The following is a 23785-nucleotide window of genomic DNA, read 5'->3' as shown; positions in this document are numbered from 1 at the left end:
ACAAACTTACACACACACAAAAAAAAAACACACACACACAAAAACACAAAAACACACACACACACACACACACACACACACACACAAACACACACACACACACACACACACACACACAAAAAAAACTTACACCCACACACAAAAGCTTAGACACACAAAAACTTACACACACACAAAAACTTACACCCACACGCAAAAACTTACATGCACACAAAAACTTACATGCACACAAAAACTTACACACACACACAAACTTACACACACACACAAAAACTTACACACACACACAAAAACTAACACACACACAAGAAAACTTACACACACACACAAAAACTTACACACACACGCCAAAACTTACACACACACAAAAACTTACACACACACACACACACAAAAAAACTTACACATGCACACGAAAACTCACATTCACACAAAAACTTACAATCACACAAAAACTTTCACACACACACACTTAGACAAAAAAATTACGATATTTATTCACACTTATGTCTAAGCAATAAAAATCTTAAGCATCAACCGTTATTATTTTTTAGAATAGTCCATCGCCTTGAAAATTATACTTTCAGATTCAACATGTCAGGGAACAAACTTTCAGGCTCAGCATATAAGAGAACCCTAAATGCTCATCCCAAAAAAGGTAAGTTAACCCTAAACGCTCAAAGAATTTCTCTGAAATTACACTTTCAGGTTCAGCATGTAAGAGAACCCTAAATGCTCATCCTAAAAAAGGTAAGTTAACCCTAAACGCTTAAAGAATTTCGTCACAAAACTTACACACACACACACGAAAAATTACACACACACGCCAAAAAATACACACACAAAAACTTACACACACACACACACACAAACATACACACACACAAAAAAAACTTACACACACACACAAAAGCTTACACACACAAAAACTTATACACACACACAAACAGAAACTTACACCCATACGCACAAAATATCATGAACAAAAACAATAAGATTCACACAAAAAATTACACACACACAAAAACTTACACACACACACAAAAAAAATTACACACACACACACACAAAAAAATACACACACGCACAAACACTTACACACACACACAAAAACTTACACACACACACGAAAACAAACACAAACACACTAAAACTTACACACACACACAAAAACTAACACACACACGCCAAAACTTACACACACACAAAAACATACACACACACACACACACACACACACACACACACACAAAAACTTACACATTCACACGAAAACTTACATGCACACAAAAACTTACATGCACACAAAAACTTACACACACGATTAGACAAAAAATTACGATGTTTATGCACAGTTATGTTTAAGCAATAAATATCTTAAGCCTCAACCGTTTTTATTCTTTAGAATAGTCCATCGACATGAAAATTATACTTTCAGATTCAACATGTCAGGGAACAAACTTTCAGGTTCAGCATGTAAGAGAACCCTAAATGCTCAGCCCCAAAAAAGGTAATTTAACCCTAAACGCTTAAAGAATTTCTCTGAAATCACACTTTCAGGTTCAGCATATAGGAGAACCCTAAATGCTCATCCCTAAAAAAGGTAAGTTAACCCTAAACGCTTAAGGAATTTCTCTGAAATCACACTTTCAGGTTAGGTTAGGTAGGACCTCTTAATATTTGATTGTGCTATTTTTATTTTCTCATACTATATATGTATAGAATAAGGATACCAGCAGAGACTACGGTACATGAATAGTTCAGTTTGATTAAATCACCCCATAGAGTATTATCAGTCCACAACCAAGTTTTCCATCAAAGATAAAAAATAAATCATTTTTCTAATCTTTATTCTTATGATAAATCAATATTTATTATAGTTTTTATGTACACAATCTTGGGTTCTATTATTTGAACCTCATCTTCTTCTTCATTTACTACTATATCTAGGAGAGGAGGCATGTCCTCAAATAAATCCGCTCGTATTCTTATGTTATTCGTCGAAGAGGGCAAACCATCAAGCAAGCGCTCATCATCATCTATACAGAGTCGGTCCGAAGGTCCCCTCCGCACCAAATCCTCCGACGTATACGATAATCCGTCCTCTGTATAATGGATCTCTATTAAATCATCAGTAGCATCTACATTACTGTTAAGAAGAAGGAATTCTTCTTCAGATTCAGATAGAACCCATGCATTCCACTCCATGTTCTCCTCCTCTTGAACATACTCGGGGAAGCTCTATAAATGTAATAAACAAGATTACTTAATATTTTTCATTATATCAATACTTTTTATGTCTAAAATTCATCAACTAGCTAGATATCTAAATTTAAAATCTGGGAAAAACCATTTTTCCATAAGAGAACATTTTTCAACTAAAAGTAAAGAGCTACTAGACTAAATCAAGCATGTGCTGAAATAATAACGAATAATTGTTCAAACTTAAATTTTCTGTAAAGTTATGTATAGCGATAAACTTTTTAGAGTGACAAAAATTTTTTTTTCACATGAGGACATTTTCAACTAAAAGTAAAGAGCTACTGGACTAAAACCATAGGAACGTATTTTCATCGTATTTTGCGTATTTTCGTTAGAAAAAACACTGAAAAGCCATATTAAGAGCTATATTTTTGAGTTTTTCACTGAAAATTCCTTTTTTGTGCCAAGCCTTGACCTCCCTAATTGAAAGATATGAATTAGAACCTTGGGAACTTATTTTCATCGTATTTTGCGTATTTTCGTTGGAAAAAACACTGAAAAGCCATATTAACAGCTATATTTGTGAGTTTTTCACTGAAAAATTCCTTTTTCGTGCCAAGCCTTGACCTCCTAATTGAAGGATATGAATTAGAACCATGGGAACGTAATTTCATCGTATTTTGCTTATTTTCGTTAGAAAAAACACTGAAAAGCCATATTAAGAGCTATATTTTGAGTTTTTCACGAAAAATTCCTTTTTCGCCAAGCCTTGACCTCCCTAATTGAAGGATATGAATTAGAATCATGGGAACGTAATTTCATCGTATTTTGCTTATTTTCGTTAGAAAAAACACTGAAAAACCATATTAAGAGCTATACTTGTGAGTTTTTCACTGAAAATTCCCTCTTTTTTTTGCCAAGCCTTGACCTCCCTAATTGAAGGATATGAATTAGAATCATGGGAACGTATTTTCATCGTATTTTGCTTATTTTCGTTGGAAAAAACACTGAAAAGCCATATTAAGAGCTATATCTGTGAGTTTTTCACTGAAAATTCCCTTTTTTTAGCCAAACCTTAACCTCCCAAATTGAAGGATATGAATTAGAACCATGGGAACTTATTTTCATCGTATTTATCTTAATTTCGTTGGAAAAAAACACTGAAAAGCTTTATTAAGAGCTATTTTTGTTAGTTCTTCAATGACAATTACATTTTTCTTGCCAGGTACTGACATCCCCAATCGAAGAATGCAACTTATAGACATTGTAACGTATTCTCATTGAGTTTTGCTTATTTTCGTTGGAAAAAACACTGAAAAGCCATATTAAGTGCTATATTTGTAATTTTTTTACTAACAATTCCTTTTTTTGCCAAGCCATGACCTCCCAAATTGAAGGATATGAATTAGAACCATGGGAACGTAATTTCGTCTTATTTTGCTTATTTTCGTTGGAAAAACACTGAAAAGCCATATTAAGAGCTATATTTTTGAGTTTTTCACTGAAAATTCCTTTTTTTGCCAAGCCTTGACCTCCCTAATTAAAGGATATGAATTAGAACCATGAGAAAGTAATTTCATCGTATTTTGTTTATTTTCGTTAGAAAAAACACTGAATAGCCATATTAAGAGCTATATTTGTGAGTTTTTCACTGAAAATTCCTTTTCGTGCCAAGCCTTGACCTCCCTAATTAAAGGATATGAATTAGAACCTTGAGAACGTAATTTCGTCGTATTTTCCGTATTTTTTTTGGAAAAAACAAAGAAAATCTTTATTAAGCTATATAACTGTGTTTTTGACACTGACTATTCCTTTTTTTTGCCAAGCTGTGAACTCCCGCAGGGTCGAAAAGGAAATTAAACATTGGAACATTATGTTAATAGTAAAGCGGGTATTTACGTCGGAAAAAACAATGAGAAGCCAGATAAAGATTGATCTTCTGGAAGTTTCCAATGTCTATTCCTTTTTTATCCAATCCTTGACCTCCCAAATTGAATTAGAAGGATAAGAAGGAGAATCCGGTTAACCAATTTTCATCGTTTTTTGAGTATTTTCTTTGGAAAAAACACTTAAAATAAATATTTAGAGCTATACTTGTGATTTTTTCACTGAAAATTCCTTTTTTTATACAGTCCTTGACCTTCCTAATTGAAGGATATGAAATAGAACCATGGGAACGTAATTTCCTTGTATTTCGCATTTTTTCTAACCTTTGTGTGTTTTCGCAATAGAATGGCTCGATTGTGAGTTTTTCACTGACAATTCCTTTTTAGCCACGCCTTTATAATCAATGGATCATAGTTCTTTGTATTTTACATATTTTTGATTGGAAAACACACGAAAGGTCATATTATTTGAACTTACATCAAACGTTGGAAGGGCTTACATTTGAAGAACTATCCATTATTTGTATATATTGTTCTATATTTCAGACTATACTGATTTCAAAAACTTCAAAACCCCGAAATATACTCGCTTAACGGTTACCTATTTACGAAAATCGTACTAGGTCACGCTCTTAGAACAATAATTACCTCACTATCTATCACTCACGGGGAACAGATTCAAAACAATACTTCATACATCATATAGTCAGCTCATTTAATTGGAAATTAAGGTGGATAATGCCCAATTCACAGGAGGGGGCATGAAAACTATAGTTTTTAACTACGATATGCAAGACTAGAAAGAAAAGTCTTTAGGAGTGGGGCTGACCATCACCTCAACCCTCGCTCTTGAAATCCCCACACCCCTGCCCCCAAAACTCACATTTTCCAGAGGATTTTAAATCCCCCCCCCCAAAAAAAAAATTCTAGGAACGTATCTTCATCATATTTAAACATTTTCATTGGAAAACCTGCTTACCGAAGCGCTAGTGCTACCTAAGTAAAGAGCTATGTGGGTAAAATATGTTGTTTTTGTTTTTTTTCATCATAACCAGGGCACTTCGTATAGAAGGAGTCATCGCAAAAACTTTGAAAGGGCTCATTGATTGGAAATTAAACTGGATAGTGACCAATTCACAGGAGAGGGGCGTGAAAACTATGGTTTTTAACCATGATATGCAAGGCTAGAAAGAAAAGTCCCTAGGAGTTGGGCTGCCCATCACCTCAACCCTCGCTCTTGAAATCCCCCCCTCAAAGTTGAAGTATAGTCTAAACTAGCATAACCCCAAAATTACACAGTATTGCATAGAAATACCAAAACCCTAGGTTAGGCTATGTCAGGTTAGGTTAGAAGTTAGGTTTCTCCACGTTTAAGTTAGGTTAGATTAAGCTAGCTTATCATGTGCGCACATGATAAGCTAGCATAATCTAACCTAACTTAAACGTGGAGAAACCTAACTTCTAACCTAACCTGACATAGCCTAACCTATGGTTGTGGTTTTTCTATGCAATATTGTGTAATTTTGTGGTCATGCTAGTTTAGACTAGACTTCACCTTTAGGGGGGGGGGGGATTTCAAGAGCGAGGATTGAGGTTATGGGCAGCTCAACTCCTAGAGACTTTTCTTTCTAGTCTTGCATATCATGGTTAAAAACCATAGTTTTCACGCCCCTCTCCTGTGAATTGGTCACTATCCAGTTTAATTTCCAATCAATGAGCCCTTTTCAAAGTTTTTGCGATGACTCCTTCTATACGAAGTGCCCTGGCTATGATGAAAAAACCAAAAACAACATATTGTACCCACATAGTTCTTTACTTAGGTAGCACTAGCGCTTCGGTAAGCAGGTCTTCCAACGAAAATAATTAAATATGATGAAGATACGTTCCTAGAATTTTTTTTTGGGGGGGGGGATTTAAAATCCTCTGGAAAATTTGAGTTTTGGGGGCAGGGGTGTGGGGATTTCAAGAGCAAGGGTTGAGGTGATGGTCAGCCCCACTCCTAAAGACTTTTCTTTCTAGTCTTGCATATCGTAGTTAAAAACTATAGTTTTCATGCCCCCTCCTGTGAATTGGGCATTATCCACCTTAATTTCCAATTAAATGAGCTGACTATATGATGTATGAAGTATTGTTTTGAATCTGTTCCCCGTGAGTGATAGATAGTGAGGTAATTATTGTTCTAAGAGCGTGACCTAGTACGATTTTCACAAATAGGTAACCGTTAAGCGAGTATATTTCGGGGTTTTGAAGTTTTTGAAAACAGTATAGTCTGAAATATAGAACAATATATACAAATAATGGATAGTTCTTCAATTGTAAGCCCTCTAACGTTTGATGTAAGTTCAAATAATATGACCTTTCGTGTGTTTTCCAATCAAAAATATGTAAAATACAAAGAACTATGATCCATTGATTATAAAGGCGTGGCTAAAAAGGAATTGTCAGTGAAAAACTCACAATCGAGCCATTCTATTGCGAAAACACACAACAGGTTAGAAAAAATGCGAAATACAAGGAAATTACGTTCCCATGGTTCTAATTCGTATCCTTTAATTAGGGAGGTCAAGGCTTGACAAAAAAAAAGGAATTTTCATTGAAAAACTCACAAGTATAGCTCTTAATATGGCTTTTCAGTGTTTTTTCCAACGAAAATACGCAAAAAACCATGAAAATGCGTTCCCATGGTTCTAATTAATATCCTTCTAATTCAATTAGGGAGGTCAAGGCTTGGCTAAAAAAATGTAATTGACATTTAAAAACTAAAAAATATCGTACTTTATCTGTATATTAAGTGTTTTTTTCCATTAAAAAGCCGCAAAAACATTAGACAATACTTTCAAATTGTTCTTTGACATATCCGTAATTTAGTTGTGTCAAGGATTGGATAAAAAAAGGAATTGTAAGTGAAAAACTCACAGATATCTCTCTTAATATAGCTTTTCAGTGTTTTTTCCAACGAAAATACGCAAAATACGACGAAATTACGTTCCCATGGTTCTAATTCATATCCTTTAATTATGGAGGTCAAGGCTTAGCACGAAAAAGGAATTTTCAGTGAAAAACTCACAGATATAGCTCTTAATATGGCTTTTCAGTGTTTTTTCTAACGAAAATAAGCAAAATCCGATGAAATTACGTTCCCATGGTTATAATTCATATCCTTCAATTAGGGAGGTCAAGGCTTGGCAAAAAAAAGGAATTTTCAGTGAAAAACTCAAAAATATAGCTCTTAATATGGCTTTTCAGTGTTTTTCCAACGAAAATAAGCAAAATATGACGAAATTACGTTCCCATGGTTCTAATTCATATCCTTTCATTAGGGAGGTCAAGGCTTGGCAAAAAAAGGAATTTTTAGTGAAAAAATTACAAATATAGCTCTTAATATGGCTTTTCAGTGTTTTTTACTACGAAAATAAGCAAAATACGATGAAATTACGTTCCCATGGTTCTAATTCATATCCTTCAATTAGGGAGGTCAAGGCTTGGCAAGAAAAAAGGAATTTTCAGTGAAAAACTCAAAAATATAACTCTTAATATGGCTTTTCAGTGTATTTTCCAATGAAAATAAGCAAAATACGACGAAATTACGTTCCCATGATTCTAATTCATATCCTTCAATTAGGGAGGTCAAGGCTTGGCAAGAAAAAGTGAATTTTCAGTGAAAAACACAGATATAGCTCTTAATATGGCTTTTCAGTGTTTTTTCAAACTAAAATAAGCAAAATACGATGAAAATACGTTCCCATGATTCTAATTCATATCCTTCAATTTGGGAGGTCAAGGCTTGGCAAAAAAAAGAGGGAATTTTCAGTGAAAAACTCACAAGTATAGCTCTTAATATGGTTTTTCAGTGTTTTTTCTAACGAAAATAAGCAAAATACGATGAAATTACGTTCCCATGATTCTAATTCATATCCTTCAATTAGGGAGGTCAAGACTTGGCGAAAAAGGAATTTTTCGTGAAAAACTCAAAATATAACTCTTAATATGGCTTTTCAGTGTTTTTTCCAACGAAAATAAGCAAAATACGATGAAAATACGTTCCCATGGTTATAATTCATATCCTTTAATTAGGGAGGTCAAGGCTTGGCACGAAAAAGGAATTTTCAGTGAAAACTCACAAATATAGCTTTTAATATGGCTTTTCAGTGTTTTTTCTAAAGAAAATACGCAAAATACGATGAAAATACGTTCCCATGGTTCTAATTCATATCCTTCAATTAGGGAGGTCAAGGCTTGGCACGAAAAAGGAATTTTCAGTGAAAAACTCAAAAATATAGCTCTTAATATGGCCTTTCAGTGTTTTTTCTAACGAAAATACGCAAAATACGATGAAAATACGTTCCCATGGTTTTAGTCTAGTAGCTCTTTACTTTTAGTTGAAAATGTCCTCTTGTGAAAAAAAAATTTTTGTCACTCTAAAAAGTTTATCGCTATACATAACTTTACAGAAAATTTAAGTTTGAACAATTATTCGTTATTATTTCAGCACATGATTGATTTAGTCTAGTAGCTCTTTACTTTTAGTTGAAAAATGTTCTCTTATGGAAAAAAGGTTTTTCCCAGATTTTAAATTTAGATATCTAGCTAGTTGATGAATTTTAGACATAAAAAGTATTGATATAATGAAAAATATTAAGTAATCTTGTTTATTACATTTATAGAGCTTCCCCGAGTATGTTCAAGAGGAGGAGAACATGGAGTGGAATGCATGGGTTCTATCTGAATCTGAAGAAGAATTCCTTCTTCTTAACAGTAATGTAGATGCTACTGATGATTTAATAGAGATCCATTATACAGAGGACGGATTATCGTATACGTCGGAGGATTTGGTGCGGAGGGGACCTTCGGACCGACTCAGTATAGATGATGATGAGCGCTTGCTTGATGGTTTGCCCTCTTCGACGAATAACATAAGAATACGAGCGGATTTATTTGAGGACATGCCTCCTCTCCTAGATATAGTAGTAAATGAAGAAGAAGATGAGGTTCAAATAATAGAACCCAAGATTGTGTACATAAAAACTATAATAAATATTGATTTATCATAAGAATAAAGATTAGAAAAATGATTTATTTTTTATCTTTGATGGAAAACTTGGTTGTGGACTGATAATACTCTATGGGGTGATTTAATCAAACTGAACTATTCATGTACCGTAGTCTCTGCTGGTATCCTTATTCTATACATATATAGTATGAGAAAATAAAAATAGCACAATCAGATATTAAGAGGTCCTACCTAACCTAACCTGAAAGTGTGATTTCAGTGAAATTCTTTAAGCGTTTAGGGTTAACTTACCTTTTTTAGAGATGAGCATTTAGGGTTCTCCTACATGCTGAACCTGAAAGTGTGATTTCAGAGAAATTCTTTAAGCGTTTAGGGTTAAATTACCTTTTTTGGGGCTGAGCATTTAGGGTTCTCTTACATGCTGAACCTGAAAGTTTGTTCCCTGACATGTTGAATCTGAAAGTATAATTTTCATGTCGATGGACTATTCTAAAGAATAAAAACGGTTGAGGCTTAAGATATTTATTGCTTAAACATAACTGTGCATAAACATCGTAATTTTTTGTCTAATGGTGTGTGTAAGTTTTTGTGTGCATGTAAGTTTTTGTGTGCATGTAAGTTTTCGTGTGCATGTGTAAGTTTTGTGTGTGTGTGTGTGTGTGTGTGTGTGTGATTAAGTTTTTGTGTGTGTTTGTTTTGACGTGTCTGTGTAAGTTTTCGTGTGTTTGTGTTAGTTTTCGTGTGTGTGTGTAAGTTTTTGTGTGTGTGTGTAAGTTTTTGTGTGTGTGTGTAAGTTTTTGCGCGTGTGTGTAAGTTTTTGTGTGTGTGTGTGTAAGTTTTTGTTGTGTGTGTAAGTTTTTGTGTGTGTGTAAGTTTTTGTGTGCATGTAAGTTTTTTTGTGATTGTAAGTTATTGCGTAAGAGTTTTAGTTTTTGTGTGTGTGTGTTAGTTTTTGTGTGTGTAAGCTTTTGTGTGTGTGTGTAAGTTTTTGTGTGTGTGTGTTTTTAAGTTTGTGTGTGTGTGTGTAAGTTTTTTTGTGTGTAATTTTTTGCGTGTGTGTGTAAGTTTTCGTGTGTGTGTGTGTAAGTTTTTGTGACGAAATTCTTTAAGCGTTTAGGGTTAACTTACCTTTCTTTAGGGATGAGCATTTAGGGTTCTTATACATGTTGAACCTGACAGTGTGATTTCAGAGAAATTAATTAGGAGTTTAGGGTTAAATTACCTTTTTTTGGGGATGAGTATTTAGGGTTCTCTTATATGCTGAACCTGAAAGTTTGTTCCCTGACATGTTGAATCCGAAAGTATAATTTTCATGGCGATGGACTATTCTAAAGAATAAAAACGGTTGAGGCTTAAGATATTTATTGCTTAGACATAACTGTGCATAAATATCGTAATTTTTTTGTCTAATTGTGTGTGTGTGTAAGTTTTTGTGTGCATGTAAGTTTTTGTGTGCATGTAAGTTTTCGTGTGCATGTGTAAGTTTTTTTTTGTGTGTGTGTGTGTGTAAGTTTTTGTGTGTGTGTAAGTTTTGGCGTGTCTGTGTAAGTTTTCGTGTGTGTGTGTAAGTTTTCGTGTGTGTGTGTAAGTTTTTGTGTGTGTGTGTAAGTTTTTGTGTGTGTGTGTAAGTTTTTGTGTGTGTGTAAGTTTTTGTGTGTCTAAGCTTTTGTGTGTGGGTGTAAGTTTTTTGTGTGTGTGTGTAAGTTTGTGTGTGTGTGTGTGTGTGAGTGTCTGTTAGTGTTTGTTAGTGTTTGTGTGTGTGTGTTTTTGTTTGTGTGTGTGTGTGTTTTTGTGTTTGTGTGTGTGTATGTTTGTGTGTATGTGTTTGTGTGTGTGTGTGTATTTGTGTTTTTATTTGTTTTTGTGTGTTTGTTATTTTTTTTGTGTGTTAGTTTTTTGTGTGTTTGTTTTTTAGTGTTTTTGTTTGTGTTTGTGTGTATGTTTTTGTGTGTGTATGTTTTGGCGTGTGTGTGTTTTTTTTAGTGTGTGTGTGTGTAAGTTTTGTTAGTGTGTGTGTGTGTGTAAGTTTTTGTGCGTGTGTGTGTGAGTTTTTTTTTGTGTTCATGTCATTTTAAGATATGTAAAAAAGCTAAAAAAAATACCATTATAAAAATTCAAGAAAGTATTTACGAAATGGGGAGGTGAGTCTTTTAGGTTGGAAAATGGGTTTAGGAATGACATTATGAAAGGAACTTGTTCAGAAAAGATGTAATAAAGCCTTAAAAAGTATTACAATGTGGGGCTCAGGAGTCTTTGGGGGTCTGGGGGCCCTTTGGGATTGGGTGGTCTTTTGGGAGCCCGGGGGACCTTTGGGAACCGGGGGAGGGCCTTTGGGGCCCAAAGAGGGCGTTTGGGGATCCGGGGCTCTTGTGGATTGGGTGGTCTTTTGGGAGCCCAGTGGACCTTTGGGGACCGGGGGAGGACCTTTGGGGGCCCGGGGAGAGCCTTTGGGGGTATGGGGCCTTTGGGAGCTTGGGGGGACCCTTGAGGACCGGGGAGGGCCTTTGGGGGCTCGGGTAGGGCCTTTTGGGGTCTGGGGGGCCCTTGTGCACCGTTTGGTCCTTTGGGAGCCCGGTGGACCTTTGGGGACAGGGGAAGGGCCTTTGGGAGCCCGGGGAGTCTTTGGGGTCTGGGGGCTCTTTGGGAGCTTGGTGGGGGGGCCCTTGAGGACTGGGGGGCTTCCTTCGGGGTTGAGGTAGGGGGATTGGAACCCTTTGGGGTTGGGGTACGGGGATCGGAACCCTTTGGGGTTGGGGTAGGGGGATGGGAGCCCTTTTGGGTTGTGGTAGAGGACCTCACAACACTGTTCAAATGGAACTTGTGTATTATAACGACCATGGAGTTTGACCCTCAAATCCTCTTCTAAAATCTCTTCAAAAATCATATTTTAAAATGTCTCTAACTGTTTCGGCGAAATAATTCCCTAAAATGGCTAAAACGGTTTCGCCCAAATAATCCCTAAACGGAATTTCAGCATGTTCCTTTTGTTTAGCATCCCTGTGCTTTCACATTTGAAATTACAAAGAAACCTTTTCGCGCGCTAAAACAATTCATCGCTAAGATCTAAACTTTGCCTCGGAAACGATTCTTCTGGAAAAACTCCAGACATTAATAAACTTCGCGCCGGAGACAATTCAATCAATCATGACATCATCTGTCATGTGTGATCTAAACTTTGCCTCGATAACATTTCTGTTCGAAATCCAAAGACATTAATTAACTTGACGTTATCTGTCAGACATTAATTAACCTTGCCCGGAAACTCATAACATTTGGCTCGAACAACAAATATTGGAAACACGCGATCTAACTGTTTCCCGGAAACTCATATCATTTGCATTGAACAACAAATATTGGAAACACGTGATCTGACTGTTTCCCGGAAACTCATATCATTTGCCTCGAACAACAACAGGAAGGAAGTGTTATTAACTTTGCCCGGAAACAACAACATTGACCTTGGCATTCGCTGAGAGCGTGCCCAAAACAACAACAACAACATTGACCCCATTAACCACGTGGTCTCCCTAATGACTCTATCGCGTGCCCAAAACAACAATAACAACATTGACCCCATTAACCACGTATTCTCCCTAATGTCTCTATCGCGTGCCCAAAACAACAACAGTAATATTGACCCTATTAACCACGTGGTTCCCCTTATTACTGGATAACGTGTTCAAAACAACAACAATAACATTGATCCCATTAACCACATGGTCCCCCTTATGACTCTATCGCATTCCCAAAACAACAACAACAACATTGACCTTGACATTCGCTGTGAGCGTGCCAAAAAAAACAACAATAACATTGACCTCATTAACCACGTGTTCTCCCTAATGGCTCTATCGCGTGCCCAAAACAACAACAATAACATTGACCCCATTAACCACGTGTTCTCCCTAATGACTCTATAGTCCATGAAAGTGACAAAGTTCATGTTTTTCCATTCTCACTGACAAAGACCATAAAAACATCAAATAAATTGACCAACACACATAACCGTCCATGAAAACAGACATAAATGTGACAAAGTTCCTGTTTTTTCATTCTCACTGACAAAACCATAAAACATCAAATAAATCGACCAACACACATAACCATCCATAAACTATGTAAAAAAAGTTATAGGTGGCAGCAGGGGTGAGTGATGAGAGTCAATAAGGCCCTTCTACTATTAACCGAGTCAAAGTCAAAACGAGCAGAAATTAACTTGAGTTGGGGGCAAGACCCCTATGCCTTCCCAAGGCCAGAACAAAATTTTGCACTCTACTGAAAAATGCAAATGAATGTGAATTGTCATTTTAATATACATATACTGATACTTAGTAATCAAAATGTTAATATTATTTGATTTATTAAAGTTATGAAAGTAAAAACATTTATATTTTTTTCAGTAAAGTGCAAATTATTCTTGACTGCAGGGGTGAGCTTGTATCATGTACTATAGTTCTCGGCAGAGGTGTCTTTCATGGAGGTGGAATGGTACGCCCCCCTTTTTTTAACCATTCTGTAAAACAATTGAGTTAGCAAGAAGGGCAACCCTTCTACAATTGCCTCTAAATTCATATTTTCAAATTATTTCTTTTAAGCTTTATCTTAACCAGTTACTATAACTCAACCCCCTAAATCACAAAAAAGTAAAATAATTGAAAATTTAATAACAACTACTATAAGATATTCTGGGTTCCCTCCCCCTCCGGGAAATTCCCCCGCATGTCACCCTAAGATAATTTTGGATGTTCATTCGAAGGGAAATTGAAAGTTCTACTCACATGTTTAAGTCAGAGGCAATGCTGTAGGGTTTCCTATAGTAAAGAGCCATAAGGGTTGAATGATATAGAGCCAAAGGGGTTGAATGTACATTTATTTATTTATTCCCAGAGGCTCTCTATATGGAAGGGGTAGTTGTCGGAGGGGGCTCATTCGATAGCAAACTAAAAGTTCTAATGCTCTTTTTAAGAGTCAGAAGTGATCGGAGAGCAAAAAGCCATCCCCACATCGTTTTTCCTCAAACGCATCCAATCAAGATTTTGAGATACCCATTTTGTTCAGAATAGTCCAGTGGTCAAATAACCATGCATTCAGGTTTGACAAACCTCCTTTCCAGCCCCAGGGCAAGGGCTGTAAGCTATGCAAGTTGTCCATTATTAAGATATGAGGTTTTTGTAGAAAGGGTGGTTGCATAAACTTTGGAGGGGGCTCAACCAATTAGAAATCAAAAGTTCTAGTTCTCTTTTTAAGATTTAGCCTGCTTTTCAACCAGTTACTACCGAATGATTTGTTAGCGACTACAGTTTTTTAAAAGTTTTTTATTCCAATTCAACGGCCCTTGTGTTTCAGTAGTCGTTTAGGGAGGGACGCAGATGCCTTAAAGGGTGCATTTTAGTGCCAAAACCTCCCAGCTCTCATTGAACCTTCAGATAATACATACTTAGTCCTAAGGGAGAAGGGGCGGTGGAGATAGAAATTGACATTTAATCCCCAGGCCCGTATCCAGGACTTTTGTTTAAGGGAGGGGGTATTTTTATCGGTGGGTTGTACAAAAAAACGCGTCAAAAATGTGTTTTTATGCATTTTATTGTGTTTTTAAGTCGGACAAACAAGTTTGGGGGGTAGGGGGTTTAAACCCCCTAATCCATCCCCCAAATATAGCCTTGATAATCCCTTTTTATATCTGGGAATTTTTCTGGTCTACGCTGTTATTATGAATGTAAAGTGTAACATTAAACCCCAAAATGAGTAGCACTTATTCCGCATAGGAGAGGGCTGCCCCTTCCTCACCTCCGCCTCATGGTCGTAGAAACTACGGAGGATGCTCATTCGAAGAGAAATTGATAGTTTTAGTCCTTTTTTTGTTAGTCAATGGGATTGGAGATCAACCAGCTGCTGTCCTAAAACTGTTTTTGATATATGGTCCTTTTGTTACACCCTAGGACATCTGATGGACATTTGGTGTAGGCTATCTATTTCTTTTCGACTTCTCAATTTTATGTGTGGCGGAATTTTCTGGGGGGGGGGACGTCGGCTCCCTGATATTCTACACCGCATATTCTGCCTATATTTTTTGGAATATAGGTAGAATGTTCCATAAATCCATCTTTTTTTCTTTATTTTTATGTGTCGTCCTTCCTCTTTGGATGCTCAATTTTGTATTGGGGGAAATTTTCCGTGGGGGAGGGAAGAGGTATTCCTGGCACTGTATTTTGGACAGTTTGGTTTTATTTATTAGGATATCTATCAATAAAAGTAATCACCATAATAATCAAGACTGCTGAAAGAAATCAAGAAAGTAAATTGATTGTTAAATATACTATCACTAATAACTCAATGCAGCACCATGTAGCCTGAGGCCAAGAAAGCTGCTCACGCTCCACCAACACCCTGACCCATTCAAAGCTTAACTCTTTGCCTCTTTCCGTAAAGTTCTAGTTTCCTTTAGATCATTTCTTATAATCGCCTCCCATCCCTTTTGGAGATTGGCCACTTTTCGTTTGGCCCCAGATGGATGGCAAGAAAGGGCCAAATCCCATCCATAAAACGTGACCTAGCCATTTTACCTGTTTTCTAAGACTATCCTTATTCAATTCTTCTGGAAAACAAATTGTTGTTAGTATTTCAAAGCACCCACTTTTACTGCCATACTTGACCACTGTCATTGCCATGGCTCCTAATATTCTGATCTTAGTTTACAAACTTATCTTCCTGTTCTTACAAACTTTTTTTAAACACTGCTTGGCTATTGCACTTTTTTACATCTTTATTGCATCGACCATCCTTTCTAGTAATTAATTAAAAAAACTTTTTCCACAAAATAAGTTTTTCAAAGAAAGGTACATAAGTCCATCAAACAAAAAATGAGCAAAACTAAAATCAAATAATCTACCAAGCGTGAAACTACCACAAATCAGCATTGATAAATAAATGAAACCAAAAACAAACAGAAACTATAATAATTAACCGAGTCAAACTCAAAACGAACAGAATTTAACATATGTTTGGTGCAAAACCCGTTTGCATTCCCAAGGGCAAAGCATAATTTGCACTTTACTGAAAAAATACAAATGTTTTTACTTTTATAACTTCAATAACTCAAATAATATTAACATTTTGATTACTAAATATCAGTATATGCATATTAAACTGCCAATGCACATTCACTTGTATTTTTCCAGTAAAGTGCAAATTTTGTTCTGGCCTTGGGAAGGCATAGGGGTTTTGAGCCCAACTTATGTTAATTTCTGCTCGTTTTGAGTTGCTCGTTTTTGGGGGTTTGTCATCCTTAAATACATAATTTACAGAACTTTCAACTGGGTTGAACAAAATGGCTATCTCTAGACTTTGATTGAATGTGTTTGGGGAACTGGGGGGCGTGAGGGGGGGGGGGGTTAATTACTCTCCACTCACCTTCGACTATTAAAAAGGTCAATTTCCAATCAAATGAACCCCTTTTGAAATTACTACAACAACTTTCTATATAAACCTTATGTGTTCCCTGGGGATAACTTATAACCCTTGCACTGGTTCTGATGGGGTTATCATCCTAAAAAACCTAATTTCCAGAACTTTCGACTACGTTGAACAAAATGGATATCTCAAAATTTTGATTGGATGTGCTGGTGGGCGTGAGAGGGGGTTAGTTGCCCTTCAATCACTTTGGTTATTAAAAGGGCACTAGCCCTTTCAATTTTCAATTGAATGAGCCCTTTTTGACGTTTTTACAACATCGCTTTCTATAAGAAACCTTACATGCTCCCAGGGCATAACTTAAACCCTTGCCCTGAGGGTTGTGAGGAGATGGGTTGTCATCCTTAAAGACCCTAATTTCCAAAACTTTCAACTGCGTTGAATAAAATAGCTATTTAAAAAATTTGATTGGATGTGTTTGGTGAAAAGGTGGGCGTGAGAGAGGGATTAGTAGCCCTCAAATCACTTTTAACCATTAAAAAGGGCACTAGTCCTTTGAATTTCCAAACGAATGAGCCCTTTTTCAAGTTTCTCCGACAAACATTTCATTATAAACTTATATACCTCCACGGCATAACTTATAACCCTTGACCTGAAGACTGTGGTGGGAATGTCCTGCTCAAAGGTATAATGAACTTTAAACTGCGTGGAACAAAATGGCTATCTAAAAATATTGATTGGATATGTTTGGGGAAATGGTGGGCGCGGAAGGGGTGTTAGTTGCCTTCCAATCACATTCAACTATTAAAAAGGGCACTAGCCATTTCAATTTCCAATCGAATGAGCCGTTTTTGAAGTTACTACGACGACACGTTCTATAAAAACCTTATATGCCCCCAGGTCATAACTTACAAGCCTTACCCTGAGGGCTGTGTGGGAGTGTCCTCCTCAAAAACATAATTTCTATCTGGAAATCCACAACACTGAACAAAATCGCTATCTAAAAATTTTGATTGGATGTGTTTGGGGAAAAGGTGGGTTAGAGAGGGGGGCTAGTTGCCCTCAAATCCCTTTCGACTACTAAAAAATGCACTAGACCATTCAATTTCAAATCGACTAAGCCCCTTTTAAGTTTCTACGACATAGATTTCAATAAAAACCTATATACCCCCAGGTCATAACTTACAACCCTTGTCCTGAAGACTGTGGGGGGAGTGGCCTGCTCAAAGATATAATTTCCTGAACTTTAACTGCGTGGAACAAAATGGCTATCTCAAAATTTTGATTGGATGTGTTTGGGGAAATGGTGGGCGTGGAAGGGGTGGTAGTTGCCTTCCAATTACTTTCGACTATTAAAAAGTGCACAAGCCATTTCAATTTCTAATCGAATGAGCCCTTTTTGAAGTTTCTACGGCAACGCGTTCTATAAAAACTTTATATGCCCCCAGGGCATAACTTACAACCCTTGTTCTGAGGGCTATGAGGGGGTCGTCATTCTCACAGACCTAATTTCCAAAACATTCTACTACGTTGAACAAAATGGCTATCTGAAAATTTTGATTGGATGTGTCTGGGGGAATGGTGGGCGTGAGAGGGGGGTTAGTTACCGTCCAGTCACTTTCAACTATTAAGAAGGGCACTAGCCCTCTCAATTTCCAATTGAATGAGCCCCTTTGGAAGTTTTTATGACAACTCTATCATTAAAAACCTTATATGCCCTATCTATGGCTATCTAAAAAATTTGATTGGATATGTTTGGGGAAATGGTGGGCGTGGAAGGGTTGTTTGTTGCCTTCCAATCACTTTTGACTATTAAAAAGGGCACTAGCCAATTCAATTTCCAAACGAATAAGACCTCTTTGAAGGTTCTATGACGACACGTTCTATAAAAACCTAATATAAAAACTTATATAAAAATTACTTTCGACTATTAAAAACGGCATTAGACCTTTGAATTTCTAATCGAATGAGCCCTTTTTCAAGTTTCTACGACAAAGATTTCAATAAAAACTTACATACCCCAGGGCATAACTTATAGCCCTTACACTGAAGACTGTGGTGCTTAAAGCTATAATTTCCTGAACTTCAACTGCGTGGAACAAAATGGCTATCTCAAAATTTTTATTGGTTGTGTTTGGGAAATGGTGGCCGTGGTAGGGATGTTAGTTACCTTCTAATTATTTTAAACTGTTAAAAATTGTACGATCCAGTTCAATTTGTAATCGAATGAACCATTTTTGAAGTTTTTGCTACAACGTGTTCTGTAAAAACCTTACGTGCCCACAGGACATAACTTACAACCCTTGCCCTGAGGGCTGTGAGGGGGTTGTCATCCTCTAGGACCTAATTTACAGAACTTAAAACTACGTTGAATAAATGGCTATCTCAAAATTTTGATTGGATGTGTTTGGGGCAATGATGGGCGTGGAGGGGGCAGTTGCCCTCCAATTACTTTTGACTATTAAAAAGGGCACTAGCCCTTCGAATTTTCATTCGAATGAGCCTTTTTTGAAGTTTCTACGACAACGCCTTCTATAAAAACCTTATATGCCCCCAGGGCATAACTTACAGCCTGAGGGTTGTAGGAAAGTATCCTCCTCAAAAACATATTTTCTATCTGGAAATCAACTACGCTGAACAATATGGCTATCTCAAAATTTTGATTCGTTGTGTTTGGGGAAATGATGGGCGTGGCGGGGGGCAGGCTAGTTGCCTTTCAATCACTTTCGACTATCAAAAAGGGCACTAGCCCTTTGAATTTACACTCGAATGAGCTTTTTTTGAAGTTTCTACGACAAAACCTTCTATGAAAACATAATATGCCCCTTGGGCATAGCTTACAACCCTTGCACTGAGGGTTGTGGGGGATTGTCTTCCTTGAAAACATTATTTCTATTTGGAAATCAAACTATGCTGAATGAAATGGCTATCTCAAAATTTTGATTGGTTGTGTTTGGGGGAATGATAGGTGTGGGGGGGGGGGGCTAGTTACCCTCCAATCACTTTCGTCTATTAAAAAGGGCACTAGCCACTCAAATTTCCAATCGAATGAGCCCTTTCAACTCCTTCGATACGAAGTGCCCGGGTGTGGAGAAGAAAAAAAAAAAAAAAATGCATTGTGCCCACATCGTTCTTTACTTAGGCAGCGCTATCGCGCTGCCTATGAGGAGAAGTTATTAGTAGTAAAATTCTAGTTGCTTGCTTTGTGACGAAAAAGTACACAGTGGAGGGAAAGGGCTTTTCCCCATCCTAGATATTTACACACCCCCCTTACAGATTTTGAAAAACACTGTTGTTTTGCGTATGAAAATACTTTTTTCCAGTTGTATGAACAGATAGACAGAATCCCAGGTAAAAGATGTGGTATTTTTACTTCAGAACTTTAATGCCCAGGCATTAAATTGCTACAATTTTTTAGGCACAATGATCTAGTTGTAACCAACACCGTATTTGGTCATATAATGGTCTTTAAGTTGACACAGTACTCACATAATGGTTAGACGGCCAACCTTATTGATTATGTTATTGTAAATCAAATACACTAGGCCATATAGAAATACTGTTATTGATGTTAAAAGTGAAGATTGCCATCTAGTAGTGTCTAGAATTTATTTAAAGCTGAAATTTAAGAAGTGTAACTGTCTTCCAAGTGGTTACGTCATGTATTGACTCTAGGATGAGAATTTGAGAGGATATTTCTAAGGGCAATTGGGTATGAAAGTGGTGAGCCTAGAATTTGACATTGTAGAAGATAAATGGAATAATTTTAATAAAATAGTCTGGGAAGTAGCAGGAAAGGTTTTGGTTGAAGAGAGATAGGGGGTAATAAGAGATAGTGGTATAAGAGAGATGGAGATGAGGAGTAAAAGATACTCCTGAGTAATAAATCTTACGGGAATAAGAGGAAAGTAAGGGAAGTAGAGAGGGACTTCAACAAACAATACAATTTTTTGTTCAAATCTTTTGAAAGACAACTGGGAAATTAAACACTTGCAGCAAACAACTGGGAATGTATTAGTCAAGATTTCGTGTAGAGGGAGGAAAGGGAGGTGGGTCGATGGGTGACTTCTCCCACTGTATTAATAATGATCTCTGTTCTTTTTAAGCTTTAACAGTGATATTTAGTTTCGTTTGAAAAAGTTTAAATTGAACTAATTAAAATTGGTGCTGCATATGGCAACCTTTGTTGATTAATACGTTTTGTTTAAATGAGGATTTTATTGTAGAGAGCAAAGTTTTTATTTTATTTTGTTTTTTCTCTTTATTTCCTTTTTTGTTCACTCCGCAAGAATTCTCAATGAGAATTTATTATAAAAGTCTATGAATATTGTGTTTGTTTGTATTGTAGTTCCCAGTGTCTTTATTTAAAGTCATTTACCGGATTATCTCTCTCTTTTGGGTTTGTGCTTGTAGTCTGTTAACTTTTCCAACTCCTTAGTTAATTGAGAAGCAATCTTTAAAGAGTCTAATTTTTGTTTCTAGATTGTAATGAAGGAATTCATCTTGTCAATACTTGGTATATTGGCCGCAGCATCAGGGATATTGCAGTACATATCTTCAAGGACGAAAGCAGCTGCTGTGGTTTCTACAAATCCAGACTTCCTGAAATTTCGACAGTTATTCTTGGGACCGTATCTGCTTTCAATCCTGGGAGATTGGCTGCAAGGGCCTTATGTATACCGTCTTTACAGTCAGTATGGTTTTGACCCTGGACAAATAGCCTTCCTATATGTGATTGGGTTTGCAGCCAGTGCGTTTTGTGGAACGTTTGCTGGTCCTTTAGCTGACCGATTCGGTCGAAAACGGGCATGTATTGTATTTTGTATGCTTTACTCAGTTTGTTGTCTCACGAAATTGAGCCCTGATTTTTATTGGTTAGCATTTGGAAGGATTTGTGGGGGTATTTCAACATCAATATTATTTTCTGCATTTGAAGCATGGTATGTCTGCCACCATATGGATACTGGCTTTCCTTCTGAATGGATTTCAAGTACTTTTTCAATGGCAACATTTTGGAATGGTGTTCTTGCCATTTTGGCTGGGATTTTAGCAGATGTTGGTGCCGAGTGGTTGGAATTTGGGCCAGTTGCACCATTTATGACAGCTGTTCCATTTTTATTGATGGCTGGTGCTTTAATTGCAACAAATTGGCAAGAAAATTTTGGCAGTACACAAACAAATATCGGGAGAAGTTGTGCTGAAGGACTCAGGGTTATTTTTTCAAATGAGATTATTTTATTTTTGGGTGTGGTGCAGTCAATGTTTGAATCTGTGATGTACATCTTTGTCTTTATTTGGACTCCGGTCTTGGATGCAAGTAATGAAAGATGGCCATTAGGCCTTGTGTTTTCTTCATTTATGGTGTGCATTATGCTTGGATCCTCTTTTCATAGTCTACTTATATCAAAAGGCTTTAGGCCTCAATACTTACTTCACATCTGTATTATAACAGCTTTGTGCAGTATGTTAGTATGTTCTTATACTACTGATCCTGCTGCACCAATGCCTGTTGCAAGTTATTTAGCGTTTTTAGTTCTTGAAGTTGCTATAGGGCTTTATTTTCCCAGTATTGGATACTTAAGAAGTCAAGTTATACCTGAGTCATTGCGCGCGAATATAATGAATTGGTTTAGAGTGCCGTTAAATATAATAACTTGCTGTGTGCTCCTATGGTTACACAGGCAGGAAGATTCTCCAACTGGAGCAAAAAGCACTAGCTCTGGAGATCATTTTGTATTTTTATTATGTGCTATAATGAGTGCCATTGGTGTTATGGGAAGCTATGCTTTCTCCAATAGATTTCAAGATAAACGCTCTTTTGCTGAATCAGAAAAAACTGTTCTTGATGAAAATGCTTAATGTTTTTATTATTATTATTATTTTTTATCTTTTTTTGCATTCTGTTATATATTAGAATATATTGGTTTTGATTTGTGTGGTCAAAGTTGGGGATTTGATTTTTTGATTTTACAGCTTCTTATAACTTTTACTTTCAAACCGATATATACGGTAGGCTATAATACAACTACCCAAAGACTGTTTAAAACTTATTAATAACCTTTGTTCTTTTTTGGTTATTTTCTTTATAAAGCTATTGATATCAACTGTTGAAATGTGACAAGTTTTAATGTATGGGAGTACTATATTTTATTCTTTTCATTGGTTAGATGACTTGAGTCATCAAAATTTTGTTGACAATCTCAACTTGACAGTGAAATTTTATCCTTATCTGTATTGTACAAATTTCCTCTTTTTAAAGGAAGTAATTTGAATTTTTATGTCGATCGGCTTAAAACTTAGGAGTTTATCATCCTTTTTTTCTGTAAAATGAGCTAAGCCTTGGCGCTAATCCACGGAATGTAGGGAAAGGGGGCAAAAATATATTTCTAAAAGTACAGGGAAGGGCGATTTTGTTATTGTTTTATTTGGTTCACTGAAAGTACAAAAAAAGATATTTTTCAAGGTTTAAGGGGACCCCTGTTACTGTTTTATATATATATATATATATATATATATATATATATATATATATATATATATATATATATATATATATCATGGCCGTATCCAGGGGGTTACCCGGTTTGAACCCCCCCCCGAAATTTTTTGACCGACTCGAAAATAAGTCGAAAATGAGTAAAATCTAGGTAAAAATCAGTAAAATTAGTCGAAAACTGAGTCAAAAATCAGTAACCCCCCCCAAAAGTCAAAAATTAGTAAAACCCCCTTGAACAAAAATCCTGGATACGGCCCTGATATATATATATATATATATATATATATATATATATATATATATATATATATATATATATATATATATATATATATATATATATATATATATACATATATATATATATATGTGTACGTATGCCAGCTGGGCCTTTCACTCAGACTATTGTCTTGGTTTTTTCTTCAATTAGACATGTATTGATGGCAGCGATATATATATAATATATATATATATATATATATATATATATATATATATATATATATATATATATATATATATATATATATATATATATATATAGGATTGTTTGGTACTTTTGTCTTATAGCGACCACACTCAAGATCTTGTATCGTAAACAGGAGACAATAACGGGTTTTCATGGTCTTTACACCAGACAATATTAGCTTCGGCTCGGTGGGAAACTACATTGTAGCTATATTTTAATTAAATATTTAGTTGGAATTTTGGTTAGGTTAGATTAGTTTAGGTTACGTGTTTAACATAATGCGGTCTGGGTGCCCTTCTTCCATAATTCTT

The 23785-nt window shown here is 36.1% G+C and overlaps 1 protein-coding gene across 2 annotated transcripts in view; it reads left to right on the top strand.

Annotated features, from left to right (window-relative positions):
* Positions 1-23005, top strand: part of LOC148946577 (solute carrier family 61 member 1-like) — a 38274-nt gene extending 15269 nt beyond the window's left edge. For both annotated transcript variants that reach the window (XM_089097050.1, XM_089097051.1), the window contains exon 2: positions 20992-23005. In XM_089097050.1, the coding sequence (XP_088953176.1) occupies positions 20998-22368 (1371 nt within the window). In that variant the 5' untranslated portion in view covers positions 20992-20997 and the 3' untranslated portion in view covers positions 22369-23005. The remainder of the gene's footprint in view (positions 1-20991) is intronic.
* Positions 23006-23785: the final 780 nt, after the last annotated feature.

This window comes from Artemia sp. Qi Xiang Cuo, chromosome 11 (genome assembly GCF_049724085.1).
Source record: "Artemia sp. Qi Xiang Cuo chromosome 11, ASM4972408v1, whole genome shotgun sequence".
NCBI classification, from domain to species: Eukaryota; Metazoa; Arthropoda; class Branchiopoda; order Anostraca; family Artemiidae; genus Artemia; species Artemia sp. Qi Xiang Cuo.
The sequence above is the reverse complement of the archived record's forward strand: the minus strand, read 5'-3'. Positions and strand labels throughout refer to the sequence as shown.